Raw genomic sequence first — 16,267 nt, 5'->3', positions numbered from 1 at the left:
AAAATGTTTCTTTTTGCTCGTGGGTTGAAATGGTTTCGGCCTGTCAAAAGCTGAGCGACTGCTAGCGAAGTAAAGGGTAGCGAGAAGGGTCTGTTGGGGTGCTGGCTACTGTGACTGGGTTTGTTTATTAGTGAAGATGGTTTCTCGCTCCTCCCTGCCTCTTTGTGGACACCCTTGTGATCCCAGATGGAAAGAACTGACCTGGGAGGGCACAAGGGAACCAGCTGCCTGTTGGGATCCCATAGCAAGAAGAGAGGGATGGGGCAACTTGCAGGGGCTCTGGTCAGCCACCATGCAGCAGGGGGAGAAAGGCGGCCAAACCTTTGGAGAGGAGCTAGCAGCTCATTTTGCTGTAGGTCACCTCCGCTGATTGCCCTGGAGTCCAGCCCTTTCTAGTGGCCTCTCAGGCCGCTGGGTGAGTGGGGGGCAATGAATTTCAAGTCTGTCTTGTTTGGGACGTGTCCCCAGCACCCTGGCCCCTGGGTGGAAGCCCAGAGCAGCAGCATACATCTGGTTCTGATGTATTTACCAGGCGGGCATGGAAATGCCCACGCTGCACGGCAGAAACCTGAGCTGCTGGCGACCAGCAGACTCCTCTGCTAAGCAGCGTAAAAGTTTGGATAGTTTCAGAGTGCCGGGTGGCCCCTTGTCTTGACGGGAAGCACATGATCACCCCCTCCCCGTTCTATTTTGTTCGAGTTAATTGCCCAGCAGTGAGGGCATCTCACACCTCAGCCAAGGAATACTGCAGAGAAAGGAGTCCTCCACAGGTAACAGGATAGCGTGGAATCATCTTGGCCACCCGGAGGGTCCCACAACCTCACCTGAATGAAATGGGCCTGGGGTAGTCTCCCTTCACTGGCTCCCAGGGTGCCTGTCTCTCCTTCCTGGCCCTGACTGTTAGCAACCTACATAATACCCTGGGTCCTGAGAGTAAAGCTACCATAGCTTCCTTGAGTGGGCAGCCGACCGGCCCCAGAGGCAGATCTTCACAGGACAGCTTCATATGTCAACAACAAATTCCCTGCTGACCCTGAGAACATCATGAAAGAGGGGGCAAGAGCTGGCACGAAGCTCCCCTTACTCTCAGCCATTTGTGCCCTGCCTACCACTGAGCCTGGCAGGGGGGAGAGGGGCAGGGCTTGGGAACAGGGCTTAGAAAACCCATTGTTCCCCTGCCTTGGGTCAGCTGCAGACAAGCCTGAGACAACAATACCTATGAGGAGGGGCAGAGGAGGAGGGTGGAGCTGGCCCTCCAGTCCTCTCTGGCTGTACTATCAGGACTTCTAGGGGCTCTGTGCTGGGGCGGGGGGGGGGGGGGGGGGGAGAGGAGGGAAGAAAAGAAAGAAAGAAGGAAAGAAAGAGAAAGAAAAAGAAAGAGAAAGAAAAAGAAAGGAAAGAAAGAAAGAGAAAGAAAGAAAAGAGAAAGAAGGAAAGAAGGAAGGAAAGAAAAAGAGAAAGAAATAAAGGAAGAAAGAAAGAACAGAAAGAACAGAAAGAAAGAAAAAGAGAGAGCTCTCCCAAAGCGCCCATGTGAACCACATGAGGTGGCCCTGGGGCAGGACACTGGAGGCTCCTTTGGTCTCTGGGACTCGCCCTGCCCTGCCGTTCTCTCCCTTTACAGGAGGCGTCTATCATCTAGGTCTGACGGGACTTGCTTTCTCAGGAAACCTGGTGGGCGAGTCTGGTCAGAGGTGGAGGCAACTTTCCGCAACTTACAACTTGCTTTGAAACTGACACAGAAAGAGGGCAGCGAATGCTGTCACCCAGAGAGGGCCTCCACCACCCTTTTCTCTCCTGGTGGACTCCTGAGACTCCCCCTAAGTGGCCCTTAGACATTCAAGATGTCAGGTAAGCTGGGAGGAGGAGTTTGATCTGTCCCCTGCACCCAAGTAAATACAAATGCATTTTGCTCCTTTGAAAAGAAATGTCACCGCTTTAAACTTTCCCCAGCCAGAGATCCAACTAGTTGCATCAGGGTCTCTTGTCAGCAACCTTAACCCATCCTGCCTCTTGTTTCCTTCTTTGTGGCCTAAGGTTGCATTTTAGGGGGGTTTATACAAAGCTGCTCATGTCAGCAAACCTCCCTGTCTCCAGCCTCACCCCATCTCCCTGCCCGGAACTGTAGTCGGAAACCACAGACACACAAATTCTCGTTAAAATTTTCTGTTATTCTTCCCGATGGGAAGAGTTGACAAGACATCGACATTAAGTTGCATAAAATACAGTGGACTGATCAGCCAGAATGCATCTCATTTGCACTTGTACGGAGCCAGGGGTAGTGTCACTCCCTCCCTCCAGTTCTCTCTGCCATGCTGGGCTGCCTGGCTGGAATTTCCTAGCCGGCCCCACTCCGGAGGCCATTGGTGAGGTCGGAGCCCCAGCCCAGCCCAGCTCAGGCCAGCCAGGGTTGGGGGGAAGGTGGGAGGGCAGAAGCCTCTGGAGGCCTGGCCCGAGGGTTGAGCCAACTTTGGCAGACCTTCCACTCTGGGCTGCCCCGGGGGGGCTGTGGGGCCCTGCTGGGTGGGCGCAGGCGGCTGGAAGCCCCACAGTCTGCAGCTCTTCCGAGGGGCCCCCTCTGGGTTGAATTAAAGGAAGAGGACACCATGAAGGAGAGGGATGGTCACTGAACACAGTTTATACCCACTTCTACCCTTCTTCCCCAATTTTGTTCTCATCACCTCCTTTGTCGCCAGTGGAGGGGCACCGCGTCCTGATGGGTTCTTCTCCCTACTCGTCCTCCTGACCTCAGAGCGTGAGGGCTTCTTCCTTTTCTCCCGCCTGGCCCAGCTGCCCTCCTGGGACCCAGAGTTCCCAGAAAAAAAAAATGCCTTTCTCATCAACTCTCAAAGGCCCGGGCAGCTGCAAGGGGGAGCCTCGGGAACCCAGTGGGGGCACCAGGGGGAAGTTTGGGGTCTTTATGCTGTTCTGCCTCACCATTCACAATCACTCCCCTGCTGCTTTGGTCTCAACTTTCCCGAACCGGGTGCTGGGGCTTCAACTCCTATCCACCAATACCTACCCAGAGCAGGGGCGCCGGGTCACTGCCAAGGTTTGGTGGTGAAGGGAGGCCTGGGGGCAGCGGTGACAGAAGGGCCAGAGGGTATGGGGGGCTCTGGGAGCCTCAGCGAGGGTGGGGGGAGGACTCGAGTGCCCAAGCTTAGCCTCCTTGAAAGCCTCAAAAGCACGTCCCGGGGGCGTCTTTTCCATGGTGTCCTGCTTGCTCTCCTTGCAAAGGCCATGGTGACTCTGACATCCGCCAAACCCAGGAGCTCCCCTTTTCTCCAGCGTTCTTCTTGTCCAGCAGGGAGGCGTGTGGACTGCTTCTGGGCCTCCACTGCCAGGCCTGATCGCAGCCCATGACCTTCGCGGAGGGGTGGGGGCGGGGGGGGAGCAACCAAGGGCCAGGGATGTTGCCCAGCAAGACCGCGGCCTCACTGCGCCACCGGAGGAACAGCCACCGACGAGGCCCGGCGGACCCAGGCGCCGCCACCCACCCATGCCCGCGGCGGGCCTGCGGCAGCGCAGGGGCCGAGGCCGTGAAGCCGGGCAGCCAGCCTTGCACCATTGACAGCCGGGGCACGTCTGCGGAGCCCGGGGAAACAATCAACGGACTCTATGTCCCGGGAGCTGGGGACACTCCTGTAAGGTGTGTGATAATTTAAAGATCCTTGGTACTACTTTTGCTTGAATCCTTTGTTACAGCTTTGTCAGCTTGCGCGCCTTCGGCTGCTCCCTCTCCCCGGGCCCGCCCGCCACCACCACAGCACGCCCCCCCCCCCCCAGCCCCGTCCCTCTGCGGAGAGGGCCTGGCGCTGGGGATCTGCCCAGATCAACTGCCCGCTGCAGATCCTCTCCTGCATAATGCTTGTCCCTTGGTGAGGATTTCCCCTTCGCGCTTGGGGCAGAGCAACTCGGTTCGCATCGCCCTTCGCCTTTGGGGGAGGCTCTCCGGGGAAGAACAAGCTTTCTGAACGTGACCTCGGACTGCTGCAGCGGTGGGCTCCTGCTGCTGGGGGTGACTGGGGTGGGCACAGCGGGGTGCATGGGGAAGGGGTCACCTGCCCTCCCAGAGTAAGGACGTGAGGATTCCATCAGAAAGAGCAGGTGGGGATAACACAGAGCTTGGAACTAACTTGGCTTCTACTGGCTCCAGGGCCACCGGGTCCCAGCCTCCTTGGGTATAATTGTCCTTCCCCCAAACCCCAAATTAGACATGCCTCCTCTTTGGTCAAAGCACACCTCTAGGTAGGGTATTTAAAGGATACTCTGGCACACAAGAGGTGCAGGTAAACTTACATGCTTCGTTGTATAGGGCTATGCATTTCCCCATAGGTTTCCTATTTAATTTGTCTTCATTCCTCCTTTCTAGGCCTTTCTGCCTGCTCATAGCCACTGGGAGAAAAATCAAGCGTAAGCACCTCTCCCTATGTTATGTAACACATTCACACAGGGTTCCTCAAGTTACCATTTTGCCGCAAATCAGCCGGCACAGGGTTTTCTGGCCTTGGGGTGGGGGTGAGAGTGTCAGGGTGAGGCTAATAGAGGTGTGTGTGTGGGGGGGGGGGGGTTCATTCCCCGGAGACTTTTATTCCCCTCCTTGAAGCCCAGTTCAAGGCCCAGGAACAAAGTGGGGAAGTAACTGATCTGTCTTTTGGTCTCTCCCCTCCCTTTCACCCCCTCCCTTGTAGGTCTTCCTCTTTGATAAATAGAGGAAAGCCGGTGGGATCAGGTACATATATAAATAGTGTTGACCTCCTCGGCCCCTCCTCATTGAAAAGCAGAAAGCCCATTACAGGGGCAGGTTGCTCAGTGCCTTTGAGTATCCACCATTACCACCCCGTGGACTTCACTGGACCCCAGACTACTTACTTTGCATCGCTGTCTTGTTGAAAACATCCAGGACAACTATTAAATAGTTCTCAGAAGAATTAAAGACATTCTTCAGGTCTGAAACATTTTTAAAGCCCTGGATGAAATCTTCAAGGAGCACAAAGTATAATCGGTAGGACCACCTGAGGAAGTCTGAAAGCTTTGTCCCCCACCCCTCCCCAAAGTTAATCAAAGATACTGTAGACGTCATTGTGCTCACTAAGGGGTTTTTCCGCATTGTAACCTACAGATTGTCCAGACCAAGCTACCAAGACATTTATTTTCATTTTGTTAGTTTCTGGGCACTACACTTTCTGATTAGACTTGTTTATTTTTAAAAACTCTGCTGGAGAGTTTCCAACCTTGGAGGTGCAAATGAAAGCGACTCTCCCTCCCAGGTTCTTACAGGGTGGGGGAGGAGCACAAACCTGTCTGGTCCCAACTCAGACCTGGAGGTTGCCCCATCTGAACCTGGGTGGAGTGAGGGTAGCTGGTTCGGGCACCTTGTATTTCAGTGCTGGCACAAAGCGAGCTCTTTGAAATGAATATCTATTCTATTTCAGTGTGCAACGTTCCAGCCGACTAAATGGGCTTGCCTTCTGCCGAGAGGCAGTCCTGGAGGACACAACTAATGTGCAGTCTCCCAGGCAGCTCTTCATCAGAACATCCCTTGTCCTTTTGTTTTTGTTTTCGTATTAAAAGATGTTTTTGCTTTCCTCTCAGTGTCCGTCCTGTTATTTTGTAGCTACAACAATGAAACAGGAACAGTTTATCATTCTTTTTTGTCCTTTGTAACCATGCCTTGTATTGGGATGTCACAAAGCCCCAGATACACCTCAGCGTGCCCTGTGCTTTTGATGTTTACTTGCTACTCCCCGGGTCACCCAGAGACCCACACTTGATTCTGCCTTCTGCCCCTCCCAGATGGTTCTCTCCTGGACAAGGTCCCTCTCCCAGCTTGCAGGGAGAGGGGATTCACTAATTTGCTTCTCAAATTAGAAAAGACCAAACCCAGGTTCTCCAGGTAAGTGATTCTGGCTTATACTGGTGACTAAGATGTTGTGTGGGAGCATCTCCCCAGGATCACGTCTCTCAAGGAGAAAGAACGGCAGGCACGTTTCCACAGACATTTCTAAAACTATGGCAACTAAGTGAGTTTTACGGATAAAATTCTGGTGTATTCCCAGGCAGCTCAAGTTATTTAAATTTTAGTTTTGTTCACATGTATGGGCGCACACAGGCCAACTAGGATTATGTTACCAGCGCATTGCCACTGGACAAGTCTGGTGACAGCAACTCAGATCAACAAACTTATTTTCTGGAGAGTGACAAATTAAAAAAAAAAAAGGCTCCCCATACCTTTAAAATTGTTATTTTATACTGTTTAACACCCCCCACAGCCAGGAATTGGCCAGACTTCCCTGCTTCCTTTTCTAGGAACAGGTAACTAACCACTCTCCCCTCCTCCAAGACTTGGCTATTTTTAAAAGCTAAAATTTCTCTTTCCAAAGGTAGGAAAAGGAACGAATTCCATTAATGAATTACGGACACGGAATGTGACTTGTCTGGGACAATTGTATTTGTAAATAAATGGCTTCCTGTTGATTATGTACCTTTTACTGAAAAATGAACTCTAATGTCTCTGAGCACTTAACAGAGCACATGTTTCAACTTATGGTTTACTTTCCACTTGTTCTTTTTTTTAACTCACTAGAAAGAAATCGGGTAAAAACTGAGTCAGTCGAGGTGTGGGGGTCCTTATCCTTCAGCGTCCATACTGACCTGGGGAAGAGCCACCTCTAAAGTTCTCACGTTTGCCAAAGTGTAAGCAAAGGGGGTTGGCTCCCTGGGAATGTTATTGGAACCAGTCTGGAGAGTTTCACTTTTGCCCCTGGGTCTTTCTAAAGAGGACCGCGGCCTCCTTTTGCAGCTTCCAAAGCGAAGCCGGCGCGGAATCGTCTCGGCGGGTAGACTGGGCATCGACCGGACGCCTGGCACCCCTGCCTTCCCCTGAGGCCCGCGCTCGCCCACCGCCAGCGCAGTAGCGCCGCGCAGGCCCGGGGCCCGCAGTCTCCAGCCGGGGACTGTGCTCGGGAGGTGACCGTGACGGGGCCGGGCACATGCAGCGTTCCCCGGGCGCTCGAGTTTCCGCCTAGGCGCGGGCCGAGTGCCCAGGGTGACCCAGGCACTCCACTCCCCAGTGCGGCGCGCAGGGCCTGGAGGCCCGAAACTTCACAAAGCCACCAGCCTCCTCCAGCCCTGCTCCCCACCCCCCCACCCCGCCTCCCCAGCCTCGGCTTCCTAGATCCAGGCGCGTTCCCAAACAATGCGACCTACCCGCCTGCGAGGCCAGTCCTCTGTGACCCCTACTCCCCCCACATTCGAACTGTAGCCAAGCGTTAGACCCTTATTCTGAGCCAGCGCGCCCCCTTCCAGGCACAGCACCGTTCGGGAATGGACGCGGAGTGCCCCCCTTCTGTAAATCCCAGGCTCTGGGCCCTGGGCTGGGCCAGAGTCTTTGAAGACCCAGGGGGTCCAACTCCGTGGTTGCTTTTCCTCCAGGGCTCCAGGGCTTGGGGGCAGCGGGGAGGTGGATCTCGGAGAGAGCCGGGGTCAGCAGGCCCTGAACTCAGGCCCTCTGAACTCTGCGGTCCGCGGAGGGGGAGGCTGCAACCGAATCCCGGGAAGAGGAGGCTGGACCCCAGCACGGAAAATCCGCAAACGTGGAACAGAGGTCGACAGGCATTTCTACCTTTAATTCTCCCAGGCGTTCCAAAAAGTGTTCGTCAGTACCTCTACGACCTCCAGCCGACCCACCTTCCAAGGAAACTTTCGCAAGTTTTCATTTCTCTCTCTCTCCGCAATTTCTTAGGTTTTCTCCAGCCACCGGCCTTGTCGATCGCTCTACCAACTGCCCGTTAGTCCCCAGGGCTCCCAAGGCCTGGGTATTTCCTGAATTATGATAATAATTGTCATTATCAGGCTGGGGAACGATCGAAGGATCAGAGAACAGGGGACTGAGGGGGAGAGCAGAGATGTTGATGAAAGGAGATATTTCAACCTTGTGTTTCAAAAAAGTTTCAGTTGACAATTATCAGTAACCCCGATAGACAACTCCATTAAAAAAAAAAAAAAGAATTTACTACTGCTCTTGAAAAGCCGTTATTTTTTACATCGCTTTTAGGAAGATAGATGAACAAAACATCGCGTTTCAAGCCATTTTGATCTGTAATTAAATGGCAGGATCGGTTTGTATTCTCCTACGGCTTTTACAGAAGTTGCAGTGATCCAAAGTCGGGTTGCTGTGTCAGAGTGGCATTTTATTAATGAGAATACAAAAAGCTTGCATATTCTTAGCCCTGCTTGAATTTAGTTGCTAAGCAACCGGTGTATGGTAATTCATCCGCGAAATTTAAATCTTTGAGAAAGGATCGTGCGTTTTGCTGAATGGTCGCCACGAGGAAAACAACTTGTGGGACTGGCAGCAGCTGTTACGGCCGGGCCGCGGGCCGGGCCGGGCCAAGCAGGGATCGGGCCACCCCACCGCGACCGCCACCGCCCCACCTCGGCGCCCCGCCTGCCCCGCGTCCCAGAGAGAAACCGGGCTTCTGCCGCCCACTGCCCCGGCGCTACCCTCCTCCGCTTCTCTGATCCCCATTTCCACTTGAGGCAGGCCCTGCACCTGAGCAAGCCATCTGCATCCCCAGGGCTTCGGAGTCCAGGCCGCGAATTTCCGCAGCCCCTCCCCTCACCCGCACCCACAGGCGCGCAGGACACACACACACACACACACACACACTAGCGCACACATCGTGCCGCCGCGAGAATGCCAGTTGCCCTCTTCCCAGACCCCTCTGAGGTCACTTCCAGAGCCAACTCTTCCTTGAGGAAGACCCGACTCATAAAGAACGCAGCCCACAGCCCTCCAGAAGGCCAGGCGGCCGCCGCTGGCCGGCAGTGACATCATAGGCTCCTGCTCGCCACGCTCGCGCCCACATTTTAGGATACAGGAACAAACACGGATGTGAAATCAAGAATGAGAGAGAGAGTAATCTAATTAATAGGCCATGAGCCAGGCTAACAAAATCAAAGAATCTGATTACACAAGTACCCCTCTTGCTATCTCCGCTCCCCCACCCCCACCCATGCCTTCCAGCCTCCGCACTGTTTCCTTTCCTAGACTGGAAAGTTCAGGCAAACCCAGAGCCCTCTGATCTCCTTATTGAAATCAAGATCAAGCCCACGGTGGGGCTCCTGCAGCCGGGAGGTCACGTGGGTGAACTTCAGGCCCTCGGAACAGTCGCCCTGAGGAACTGAGAGGTGACCAAGTGACCTACAGAACCGGAGAGCTGGAGAGGTGGCCCCCACACTTCTGACGCGCATCGCTCTTACCAACATCAGCAACAGCAACACCTGTACTGACTGCTCATGCTGTCTGACCAGGACTAGGAGGGAGAGGTTCTTATCACAGCCATTTTAGGAAGAACTATTTTTAAAAAACAAACCTAACACAACTCTTTCTTCCTACATCACCTTGTTTCTGAGTCACTGATAGCCTCGCAGTCTTAACTCAAAACTCTCAACACCTTTCCCCCCAGCATAGATGTCTGAGCACAGCCAGGTATTAGGTTTTATCACCGATACACAGCATCTGTTCTAATCAGTCCGGTCAGCCACGTGCATTTCATGAAAGAAGAGAATTCTTTCGATTCTATCCTTCTGCCTTGAAAAAAACCAGGTCCACCACCTAAATAATTAATTTCAAGTCTGCATCCAGTGCCAATACTTGTTGCATCCATTTTAGAGTTTGATTAATTACCCTGGAACTTGGGCAAACTAAACTCCATGTGGAGAGAATGTTTCTTCCTTCAATTTAGTTCTGAAAGCTACAAGTTATTGATGGCTCTTGCTCTATTTACATACAAATTGGTGCAAATATGCCCATATCCTAAAAAGCATTTTGTATAAATATATAAAAGTGTCATTTTTGATTTAGCTTGAAGAGGTTGATCATTTATTACAAAAATAAACGAATAAATACAACAATATATTGTTGCTTCCAACAGGATAAATACTTTACAAATATATAATTTAAAAAACAAATTTAATTGTTAAAATTATTTAAAATATTACACTTATCGATAAAACTATCAATAGTATATACTGCATTTAATATTAGAACCAATTATTCTCTGAATGTTGAAAACCATTCATACAAAACAGATTATGAGCATGGTAATAAGCGAACACTGGAGGCTACAGGGAAGCAGAGGGAAACTCTAAGATCAATAATGAACAGTTCTATTTTGGAACAAAGAAGTAGTCCTTGGCTAAGTACTTAAAAAAAAAAAAAAAAAAGGCAGAGCAACAACAGTAAAGTGACTATTTTAAATACACCTTGAATGATTTATCGCCCAGACTTGCAAGGGAAGATGGTTGGGTGGTTGAGGTGACAGGGGCTTGGACGAGTGATCAGGAGCCACAGGACACTGCGAACTATAAATGGGCCTAGCTCAGGATTAGCCAGATTGATGGAACAGAACTTTGTCACTTTCCTTTGGGTTGGAAGGGGAGGAGGGGTGGATTGAAATGGAGGAAACAAATGGGCACTTTACGAAGCACAAGACACTTGCGCTGCAAAGGAACACAATGACCAAATTCATTAAAAAGATCTGGTGATATATAACAATATTTTCATTATTTACATGTGTAACAATATAAGCCTTAGCACAAAACCTCTCAGTTATAGCTGCCCTCTTTTGTTTTTCAAACATGAATTTCATTTTGTAAATACATTCAAAGGGTTGATTTTTTTTTCCAAAAATATGGAGTGCAAGCATGAGCTCACTGTAAAAAATGCAAAATGATGAAATAAAATGGCCTTGCTTTCTCTTCTTCGCCAATGAAAAGTTACTCTGCTACCCTTAAATCTGGGGCTCCTTCCAAAGTAATCAGCAAAAAAGGTTGCTTTCTAATAGAAAACAGTGTGAAATCTAATGTTAGTTCTTTTGTTGTCAGCCAAATCAAGTAAGCAAATACCTCCTAAAATTTTAAATAGACCTATTCTCTGTCTAATCAACCACTACCATTCCTGTAGGGAAAATGGGATTTCATCTCACGTGCCAGTAGTATTCACCAGATAAAAACAACCACACCCAATCCTCAGCTTTCTCATGAGGCCTGTTTCGCTTTTGCTTGCCCCTGCAGACCCTCAGAAAATGATAAAGTTTGTCCCCACCCCCGACCCCCCTCCAGGTTGTAAATTTGCTGGGCAGAGAGATTACAATAGCAAGAGAAGGAGGAGACATGAAGGCAAAGGAAAGTAAATTGTGGTTTCTTGTTTTCATTTTTTCCCTTCTCTCTGTTTAATAAATGTGGCCTTTTTCAGATTTCACAAATCAAAATGATTGTGATTTTTAGTACGATTTGGTGCTTAAAATAATGCAACCCAATACACGGCCATCTGGCTGGGCTTGATTTATGAAAATGACACAGGGTCTGTCTGGAAGAAATAACTGTTCCTGTTGCTCTCACAGTTTTCCGGGTTTTTTAACCCCTGCATCGATATCAGAGGAAGAGAGAGGAAGATGAGAGAAGGCAAAGAGTGAGTGACAGCTAAATGAGATTAGGAGGAAATTAATCCATAAAATCATTGCTGTGTCACTCCCAAATACTTTTTTTAAGTACAAGACGAAGGGACTCAACTGAGCAGAGCCTTTTGCATCGGTAGGACTCACAACCTGAGGCATTACACTTTCATTTTCCCACATGGTAAACATTGATACATTGACTTGATAAATGTGACCGCTCTGCATGGTGTATCTGAGGAGTGATCAAAAAAAGCTCAACCCCCCAGCACCAGTAAAGTAGATATGGAATCATACTGGGGAAAGACAGGGACATAGAAAGTCTGAGCTGGTAATCACACTGGGGGTAATGCAGTGTGGACCCTAATCAGGATTTTAGAACTACATTCTTTCAGTACAAGGCAAACAACTAAAACAGAAACAGAAAACCCAAAACAGCTTAATAATTTAAACTGAACTTCATATAGTTATTAATGGGAAGTGATTAATATAAAAATATCTTATAGACTTGTAAGCTATTCTTTACAACTATGAGCCTTCAGAAAAAGAGGAAAGAGACCTAGCAATATGGTGGGAGGCAGGGAGGGAAAAGAGAGGGTGAACTTGGGTGGGTGGGTGGGGGGGAGCTATGTATTAGCCATTAATAACCAGTTGGCACATTTTTACTGATGATGTAGTCCAATCTTCTGGTCAAGATGATAAAGGACACAGGTATCTCCGAGAAAAGAACTAGTATTTAGACAATCTCACCTAAAAACACTAAAAACACCCACTAAAACCAAGGGAGAGAAAAATGTTGTGAAATTTGTGGATTAACGAGGAGTGACAACTATGTTAAAGTACTAGCAGTTTCTGTCACGTCTGTCCTTTACTCCGTATTTCGTGGAGCAGGCTGTACTTCCTCAGTGCTACCACTTAAGGATTTGCATTAGTAAAAAAATATTTCCTAAAGCACTCTTTTCTTCCCACATAGTGTGTATGCATCAGACACAGACTATTTCATTCTAACAAATTTATTTTCTCGATCAGCTCTTACGGAATCACTACTCAAATTAAATTACAATCAAATGATCACATCAAAAGATACCCTTACTACCTAGCAACTGTCCATATTTTCATTTCATTTTGATTTGTGCTCGTCTGAAAAAAACACGTAATACAAGATCTGGGGAAAAATAAATTACCGTTTTGCAGCAGTTCATAAGTATTCTGAATAAAATATTAAAAGAAGTCATTTAATGAAAATATAAAGCAAATATTTTTAGATCAACAACGGATCTAACAATTCTATATTGCCGTCTTTTGAAAAGTCTGTTTATTAAAACCTACCAAAAACACTGCTTGGAAATGGCAGTATTATATAATCACATCCACAGCACCCATTCAATCAAAGTTGGCAACGGATTGAGGAGAGAAGTCCAGAGGAGTGCAGCGGCTGGTGCTCAGTCCTTCTAAATCTCTTTATCTGAGTCAGTCCAGAAATAAAAAATAAAAATATTAATAAAAAAAATATTCGCGGTGGAATCTTTAGGCCTCATCCACCCGAGTGCCCGCCGTTAAAGCCGGGGCTGGTGGCGGGGCCTTGCTCCTAGCCCAGTCCACCCGCCCTGCCCGACTCAGCCTGGCCTCCCCCACTCCTGGGTAGCCGTCCCCTTCTCCCTCGCCCATCCCTCTGCTCTTTCGTGATGCTTTATTTCCAAGGTTACTTTGAGAAGACTTTTTCTTTTGGCTTTGCTATTCAGTCTGTTAATTTCAAAAGCTGTGAATATTTTCTTTCTTGCTTGCTTTCTTTTTTTTTTTTTCCTGAAGACTGTTCTTTGTTTTCTCCTTCCTATTTCATAGTCCATTTGTCCCCAAATGACTTTAACATGGCCAACTAAAACAGGGTGCCTCTGCTTTCTTGCACGTCGCTCCCAGGAAAGAAAGTTTCGGTAGATCACTTTAGTCAGCCCTTTGGATGGGGGGAGTGAAAAGGAGAGCGGGGGCGGGGGGGGGGGGAGCTGCTTTTTTTTTTTTTTTTTTTTTTTTTTTTTTAAGAGGCGAGGACGAGGCAGGTGCTAGGTGCTGTCCACTGTTGCCATGTAGGACTTCCTAGGGTGGGGAAAACCTCACGAGTGCAGTTTTGGTGCGCTAGGCATCTTCACCCTTCTTTAAAAAGAAAACAGAAAAACAAAAAGGAAACACCACCACAGTATAAACGAGATCTCATGATCGCCTCCTTTTTCTCTTCCGGTTTTGTTTGTTATATATACGTATATAAAACAGTCTGGGTATTTGTTACGCTTTTGTTTTGTGTTTTGCCCCTCCTTCCTTGGACTTCAGAAATGTCTTCTTGGTCCGTCTCTCTCTCTCTCTCTCTCTCTCTTTCCTCCAAGGGCGGGCATGTTTGTCTTTGGGCGGAGGGGAGGGCGGCGGACTGGCCTGGGCCCGGTGCGGCCCCGGTGCGGGTCGGCGCGGCGGCGGCGGCGGCGGCGGCGGCGGCGGCGGGGGTTGGCGGCGGTGCTGACAGCGGCTGCGGAGGCGGCGGCGGCGGCGGCGGCCCTCTTCGCGCTGCGCCCCTTGCCTTCACTGCACGCTCGTCTGCAGTCCGTGGTGCGGCGGCGGCGTGTCGGCGCTCACGGTGCCCACCTGCGAATAGACGTCGTCGGGCGTCTGCTGTTGGATCCCGGGCGGCGTCATGCGCTTCTCCTTTTGGCGCCGGTTGCAGAACCAGACCCGCACCACCTCCTTCTCCAGCTGCAGGCTGTCGGCCAGGTTGGTGATCTCCTGCGCGGAGGGCTTGGGGCACTTGAGGAAGTGGCTCTCGAGCGCGCCCTTGACGCTCACCTCTATGGAGGTCCGCTTCTTGCGCTTGCGGCCCTGCGCCGCGATCTTGTCGATGCTCGTGGGGCTGCCGGTGCTCGAGTCCGCCTCCTCCAGCCACTTGTTCAGCAGCGGCTTGAGCTTGCACATGTTCTTGAAGCTCAGCTGCAGGGCCTCGAAGCGGCAGATGGTGGTTTGCGAGAACACGTTGCCGTACAGCGTGCCCAGAGCCAGCCCCACGTCGGCCTGCGTGAAGCCGAGTTTAATGCGCCGCTGCTTGAACTGCTTGGCGAACTGCTCCAGGTCGTCCGACGTCGGTGTGTCCTCGTCCGAGTGCGGGTCGTGACTGTTGAGCCCGGGCCCCGCGCCGCCGCCGCCGTGGTGCGGAGGCCCCTGCGCGTGGTGCGGGTGCGGCGGGTGCGGGTGCCCGTGGTGGTGGTGGTGGTGGTGGTGCTCGGCCAGCTCGGGCGTGTCCCCGCGCACCAGCCCCGGGTGCACCAGGCTCTGGGCGCCGCCGCCCGCGCCGCCGCCGCCGCCGCCCGGGCCCGGGGGCGCGCTCAGCATGCCGTTCACCGTGAAGCCCCCGGGCTGCGAGTAGAGCAGACTCTGCGGCGGCGGCTGCTGGCCCCCGGCCATGGACGGGAGGTGTGCGGCGGCTGCGGCGGCGGCGGCGGCGGCGGCTGCGGCGGCGGCGGCCCCCCAGCCCCCCGGGTGGCCCTGGTGCGGGGGCGGCGGCGGGGGCCCGAGGTGCGGCGGCCCGCGGTGGTGCAGCGCGGTGCCCGCGTGCAGGTCGTCGCGACCGGAGCCGCCCTTCACGTCGGGGCCCTGCGGCGGCGGCGGCGGCGGCGGCTGCGGCGGTTGCTGGGGGCTGCCGGCCATGCCCACGGCGCTGCCGGACCACGGCGAGCTGGCCTCCACGGCGGCGGCGGCAGCGGCGGCGGCGGCGGCGGCGGCGTGGGGTAGGGCCGTGACCCACTGATGCGCGTGGCTTAGCATATGGCCGCCGTTGCTGGCGGCCATGGCCCCCTGCATGAAGTCGCTCTGGACCATCTTGACGGAGGACGGGTCCCCTCGGTAGGCGCCTGAGGTCACGGCGGCGCTGCCGGGCTGCATGCCGCCCCCGCCGCCGCCCGCGCCGCCGCCGCCGCCCCCGCCGCCGCCGCCCCCGCCGCCGCCGGCTCCCGCCGCGTCCGAGTGTACAATGGAGCCGGCCGCCAGCAGGCTGTTCCCCGGCAGGTAGGGGTTAGAAGCCGCCGTGGCCATGCCGCTCCGCTCCCGCCACCCCACCGCCGCCACCACCGCCGCCGCCGCAGCAGCAGCAGCCGCGGCCGCCGCCGCCGCCGCCGCCGCGCCCCCCCGCCTCCCGCCTCCTCCCCCCCCTCCTCCCCCGCCCCCGCCCCGGGCCCCGGCCGGCCCCGCCGCCTTCGCCGCCGCCTCCTCCTCCGCCGCCTCCGCCCCCGCCGCCGCCGCCGCCGCCGCCGCCGCGGCCCCCGGCTGCAGCTGCAAGGCCGCTCGGCAGGGCGCGGGGGTCGCCGGCCGGCCTTGGTCAGCAGCAGCAGCAGCAGCAGCAGCAGCAGGAGCAGCAGGAGCAGCGCTCTAGGGAGGGGGGCTCGCTTCTCGGGGCGCGCTCCGTGGCCGCCCCCTTCAGGGGGGGTCGTGGCCGCCCCCCAGCCCCGGCGCGTTCCGCTCGCTCCAGCGGGGCTCACCGGGCAGGGCGCGGGCCTGCGCTCCGGGCTCTTTGGCGGGGCGCGCCGGCTCCCGCTCCTCTTGCCGTCCTCCGCCGAGCGCGGACTCTGCCCGGGCGCGGGGCTCAGTCCACCTGCTAAGTGAAGATTTCACGGGAGGCAACAAAGAAAGCAGCCGTTCCTTTCTTCCTTAACCAAATTGTGGGTGACCAGCAACCGGACCGCTGCTTCCCTTGCCCGCTCTCTTCTCCCCTCCTCAGGAACACATTTCACTCGTTTTCCCTTAGAGTAGTAAAACTTTTTTCCGTCCTTGAAGGCGTG

The 16,267-nt window shown here is 53.1% G+C and overlaps 1 protein-coding gene and 2 long non-coding RNA genes across 5 annotated transcripts in view; 1 reads left to right on the top strand and 2 right to left on the bottom strand.

Annotated features, from left to right (window-relative positions):
* Positions 1 to 16,267, bottom strand: part of LOC147582576 (uncharacterized) — a 47,927-nt gene that overhangs the window by 30,117 nt on the left and 1,543 nt on the right. The window lies entirely within an intron of this gene.
* On the top strand, positions 3,395 to 5,588 carry LOC147582577 (uncharacterized). 3 transcript variants are annotated; one of them, XR_015249308.1, is made up of 4 exons: positions 3,395 to 3,649; positions 4,373 to 4,413; positions 4,692 to 4,732; positions 5,436 to 5,588. It is a non-coding gene; the product is annotated as an uncharacterized LOC147582577 (long non-coding RNA). The 3 variants fall into 3 exon arrangements; XR_015249307.1 differs by having other exon boundaries at positions 4,692 to 5,005; XR_015249306.1 differs by having other exon boundaries at positions 4,692 to 5,588.
* Positions 10,694 to 15,589, bottom strand: POU3F3 (POU class 3 homeobox 3). Its single transcript, XM_025934275.2, has one exon. It carries the CDS (start codon positions 15,522 to 15,524, stop codon positions 14,025 to 14,027), a length of 1,500 nt encoding a protein of 499 aa, XP_025790060.2. The 5' UTR covers positions 15,525 to 15,589; the 3' UTR covers positions 10,694 to 14,024.

Source organism: Puma concolor, chromosome A3 (genome assembly GCF_028749965.1).
Source record: "Puma concolor isolate L17-30 chromosome A3, mPumCon1.1.hap2, whole genome shotgun sequence".
Lineage (NCBI taxonomy): Eukaryota > Metazoa > Chordata > Mammalia > Carnivora > Felidae > Puma > Puma concolor.
The sequence above is the reverse complement of the archived record's forward strand: the minus strand, read 5'-3'. Positions and strand labels throughout refer to the sequence as shown.